At 34.4% G+C, this 5,278-nt stretch overlaps 1 protein-coding gene across 1 annotated transcript; it reads left to right on the top strand.

The window, feature by feature from the left end:
* Nucleotides 1-1,757: 1,757 nt before the first annotated feature.
* LOC117394316 (chemokine XC receptor 1-like) lies at nt 1,758-4,048 on the top strand. Its single transcript, XM_033992453.2, has 2 exons — nt 1,758-1,868; nt 2,010-4,048. The coding sequence occupies exon 2, from the start codon at nt 2,023-2,025 to the stop codon at nt 3,052-3,054; it is 1,032 nt and encodes a 343-aa protein (XP_033848344.1). The 5' UTR covers nt 1,758-1,868; nt 2,010-2,022; the 3' UTR covers nt 3,055-4,048.
* Nucleotides 4,049-5,278: the final 1,230 nt, after the last annotated feature.

Here is a 5,278-nt window from a genome sequence, read left to right as displayed (position 1 = left end):
CTCATCTCTCAGGAACTGTGGTATACTGAAATGCGATTGAAGGGTCTTACCTAGGTTTTCAGGTATGGGCTATTGAATGGTGGGATGACATGAACCTTATAAGGTCAAAGGTCACATGACAGTCTTAACTAGTATCGAGGGCTGTCCTAATTTGACATATTGTCTAAGAATGTATACTTTGTCATAGATGTAAGGTATCCCTAAACACATTACTTTTGTTTGAAAAGGTGAATGTTGCTGTTGACCCCTTTGCTGCAGCTAACAGTATACAGTGCAACCCTGCTATGCCACTACAGGCACCTGTCTTTTTTCCAGAAGGTGTGCAAATATTTCTTTATACATGATAAACTGACAGATGAAACATTATGGTGAAAAGGGTCTCCATTTTCATTTTATGCCATAGAGCATATGGTGGTCTCTCTGGACCTCCTTTTCTCCCAGGCACTTTCTTTCTGAAGAACTACACCAGCTGGCTGGATTGTCAAAGGGTAAATCTAATCACTATGAGCCATCACCAAGAGTCCATATATAACAGTGATGAATTGCTAACCAAAACTGTAATGCATGGTGATGCGTTCCAGGACATATGCATCCGAGATCAGATTGGAAAGACCTATTTGTAGCTTTTGTGCAGGACTTTAAGGTTGTTAAGTAAACTCACACGCTTGTACAAATCTCAAGGAGGTACTTGAACTCTCAGTTTTCATATCTAACACACATGTTCAGTTTCTACCTTGCAAACATCCTTCATTAGACAAATGATGCACAAGACAAAACCAGAGATTCTGGAAACAAGAATTGGCAATGGTGACTGTGAAAAAATGTGTATATTGCTTTTAACTGCAACAACCTTTCAGATTCCCAGAAAATGGCAGAAGACCAAATGGCTGCTCTATGTGGCTTACAAGCCTTTTGCTGTATCAGACATGTGTGATAGTTTGACTTGTTCACTTCATTTGATTTCTTGACATTGACATCCACGTACCTGGGTGAAATGTAGGTTGAGAGAGACCTCCAAGTACTTTCATCCACCTGTTGATGTGTTTAATGCTTTGATCTGGGTCAACGGCATAGCATGGAAAGATAGATAGTTTTCACCACAAAGTTCCTCAAAAATTAATTCCATCTTTGTCAGTTTCTCATGTTTAATGAAATATTTTGACAGGTTTTCTTGAAATAGCTAGTTGTTCTAATAAACAAGCAACGCTTTAAAACCAGCTGCATGTTTTTCAGGTGCATTCTGTAGTGGCAAATAGGCTGCTAGCTGCGGCTAAATAATTAACAGTGACACTAACATTGTTTAGGACGTTTACATTCTTTGACAATGTGTCAATTTAAGATAGGTGTTGACACCTGTGTAGACTGCTTTGCCATTACCTTTGACCCAAGGCAATGACTTTGACCATATAAGGTCAATAGCATGTCACAATTGGATAGCCCATATCCAACAATTTTGATACCTTTCCATCATGTAATCATGTGTTCAAAAGTCTCTGAGGCATGATCCACTTTGATATTATTTCCTCATAACCTCATTCACAGGTAAAGGCATGGAAAGATGCTTTTTCCCCCAACTGCCTCTGGGACAACAAGAGGCCCTGGACTTTGATGTAGGGGACCTGAAAATAATAATAAAAAAACTTCAACAACAGCCAACACCCTACTCGCACAGTAAGAGGTTATTGTTTTTTTTCCTTGTAAAATTCCTTATTCCTCTTCTGATAGTTTATTTTACTGCAGATTACAAGACAGGAAGTTCACTTGTACCTGCCAGCTACAGTACTCAGTAACTCTATTTGGTCAAGAACAACAACTGAATGTTGTTTGAAATTTAAAAATAAAAATAAACACAAAAGCAGCACTAAGAGGTAAGGCATTTTTTGATATGATTACTGTATATGATTTATTATTATTATTATTATTATTATTATTATTATTATTATTATTATTATTATTATTATTATTTTACTAAACTATATATTGTATTGTTTCATGTCTTGTACTTTAAGGAAATATCCAAGCATGGAAACTTACAATTACACAGGAGACTATTCAGGAGATACAGACTATGAAGATGAAAGTTGCAATAAGGAGGATGTTCAAAACTTTGGAGCCATTGTAACACCCATTCTTTACACCCTGGTTATAGTTTTGAGCCTCATTGGGAATCTGTTGGTCCTGTGGATCCTGGTAAAATGTGAAAATTTGAAATCAATCACAAACATTTTTATTCTAAACCTTGCTGTCTCAGATTTGCTTTTCACATTTTCGTTGCCTTTTTGGGCTTTTACCTATACATACAGGTATGGTTGGGTCTTTGGAGGAGATATGTGCAAAGTCATACAAGCTACCTTTTATGGTGGTTTTTACAGCGGTATACTTTTCCTGACAATGATGACTATCCATCGCTATATTGCAGTGGTTCATCCACTATATGACCTAGGGTCAAGGAAGAGTTGTTACGGCATCACAGCAACAGTGGTCATTTGGCTTGTCAGTATTTTAGCAGTAGTGCCTGTAATATACTTCAACGAAGTAAAAGCGGAACAATCGGATAGTAATGTTATGACCTGTGACTATCACACACACCCATGGAAGCAAATAGGAGCATATCAGCAAAATGTTTTTTTTTTAGTTGCCTTTTCTGTTATTATATACTGTTATTTCAGAATACTTAAGAAATTACTTCAGTCCAAAACACATAAGCGTTATAGAACAGTTAAACTCATATTCTCTATTGTGGTTGTCTTCTTTTTTGGGTGGGCCCCTTTCAATGTTGTTATCTTCTTACGGACACTGGTACATTTTGACATACAATATTTTACAGACTGCACAGTGAGTAAACACCTTGATTATGCATTGTATATTTGCAGAAAGATTGCCTTTTTCCACTGTTGCCTCAACCCAGTTTTTTATGCCTTTGTGGGAGTGAAATTCAGAAACCATCTGAAGACTTTGTTGCAGAAATGTTGGTTCTATAAGAATACCGAAGAGCAGCCAATGACTCCCACTCGAGTTCGTTTCAGCTCTCATGGAGAAGGCTCAATTTACTGAGAAATATTTGGAGACGGACTGCACCTTTAACCTTAGCTAGAAGTAACAACATGTTTGAGAGTTAGTTTTTAAACATGCAATTAGAAGATACATAGCAGTGGTTAAAAAAAAGGTATTTTCAATACTTCTATACTTTGACGTGTGTGAATATTAATGTAAAGATAATGGCTAACAAATATAAACATATTTTATGATTTTGCCCCATTTATCGCTACCGTAGATGTCATTTGTTACATTGTACTGTAAATAAGATACTTTCCAATGATTTAATATACTTTTTTAAAACACATTAATGTCCATTGCATTGTTTTGTTCTGTAGTACAACACCAGAGATTGGCTGGAGTTATGTTTTGTGGAGGGCTCTGTTTTTCAGAACATAAAGTTGTTAGATTTTCTTCATTGAAAAGAATAAACAAGTGATTGAAGAGTAAAAATATGCTGAAAGTATATTGATTGATAAGATAATGCTTTATCTTAACTTCAACAATAGCCAACAGCTTAAGCTTTTTAAGTTTTTTAATTCCAATTTGGTTAAAATTTTGCCAAACTAGATAGTGTTGTCAGAGGTCCCAAGCAAGTTCCTTAAGCTACCAGAATGTTTAGAAAAATATGGCAGTGAAGTAGACATTTAATATTAAGTTTTCAATATTTCAATCAATTAAATCTGTGCAGCTAACACCTTTGTTTGTACACAAGGAAAACAGGGAAGGAGCAACCCAGCACTGAGTTATTAGTTCCCATTCCGTCTTACAAAAATGACCACATTATGTCTGACCTTTTATTATGAAGTTTTTACTTGATTTTATTATTATTAATTAGACAAGATTTAAAAAATAATGTATGTTTTATTAAATATTGTACTTATAACTGATTTATTAAATATGTAGATTTTGTATTCCTAATTTGTTTTGTGTGACAATTTTGACTATACAGTTTGATATTTGTATTAGCTTCTAACAGCACTATTTGTAAATTAAAAAAAAAAAAACATACCCAGAGAGAACCTGTCTCAACTGTTTTTTATTTTTTATTGCACATGTTGGACATTTTACAACCACTAAATTTAATTTAATCTTCAGATTTGTCAGAGTTCAGATTTTTTTCGTGATAGATGCAATCTGTAATGATGTCCTCAAAGAAGAAATAAATACTTTACATTTACTTTAATTTCATGTTCAAGCTACTTTAAAAATGTAGTAGTGCCTTTCTATAGAATTGCATGTTTTTTTTTAATTTGAAGCATCATTGGTTATATTTTAATGATCCAATAACAGTATACTGTATATATGACAAATGTGTATACTGTTTATTAGTAGGATTTTGCTTACCTTATTTACTTATTTACCTTAATTAATGTATAAATAAATCATTTTTCAATCGGCCCTCCTTGGGACTGCATAGTCATGTTGCAGTCTAGTAGTGGAAGTGTGGATGTTCTTGGAACATCTGGCACCGTTGAATCCACAAAATTAACCTGTTTAGTTTTTTCTTCATTTTATGGCTTTTCCACTGTGAAATTGCCAGGGAGATGGGCTGGTCAATCAGGAATTTGGGGTTATGCATACCACCTCAAAACTGACCGATAGAGTAAGCCTCTTCCTTAATTAGCAAAATAAACAGATTGTATAAACCTGGGAATTATTTTCTTATTTTACTGGGATGTGTCATCTGTCTGTTTATTGGTAATCACCTCTATTCCTTACAAACCTTTACAGAGTCACCTAACACACTGGAAGATTACTTGGTCATGTATTTGGTCATACACAATTATATAAGCTGATACCCTGAAACACTGATGGACAGTTTACACTAAAAACATGATTCACTGTATTTGTTTAAAAAGAAAAAAAACATGACCTGGATTAATATAGTCACTGCTACAATTATTTCAGAAATGAAAACACACAATAAAACTACCAAACCAGACATAAACAACTCCAACATTTTATTCAGAGGCTTAGTGGTAGCCTAAATGTGTTTCTTATTAGTTTGTGTTTCCTTTCAGAAACAAATTATGGAAATAACAATTTGTAGTAAAAAGCTTTGAGATTCCAACCCTATGACTGATACCCTGTTCCTGTTATCTACATAATGCAGGATTAACACCTGCTGAATAAATTGTAGCTAACAAAATACTTAGTAACACTTAGGTTTAGGTATCCATTATAAGTGGTTATAAACAATCTCTAAACATGTTATTAGCTATGCTATTAACCAGTATAC

Source organism: Acipenser ruthenus, chromosome 3 (genome assembly GCF_902713425.1).
Source record: "Acipenser ruthenus chromosome 3, fAciRut3.2 maternal haplotype, whole genome shotgun sequence".
Taxonomy (NCBI): domain Eukaryota; kingdom Metazoa; phylum Chordata; class Actinopteri; order Acipenseriformes; family Acipenseridae; genus Acipenser; species Acipenser ruthenus.
The sequence above is the reverse complement of the archived record's forward strand: the minus strand, read 5'-3'. Positions and strand labels throughout refer to the sequence as shown.

Excerpts from the sequence above, each read along its gene's own strand:
- LOC117394316 (XM_033992453.2), top strand. The coding sequence starts at position 2,023 with ATGGAAACTTACAATTACACAGGAGACTATTCAGGAGATACAGACTAT.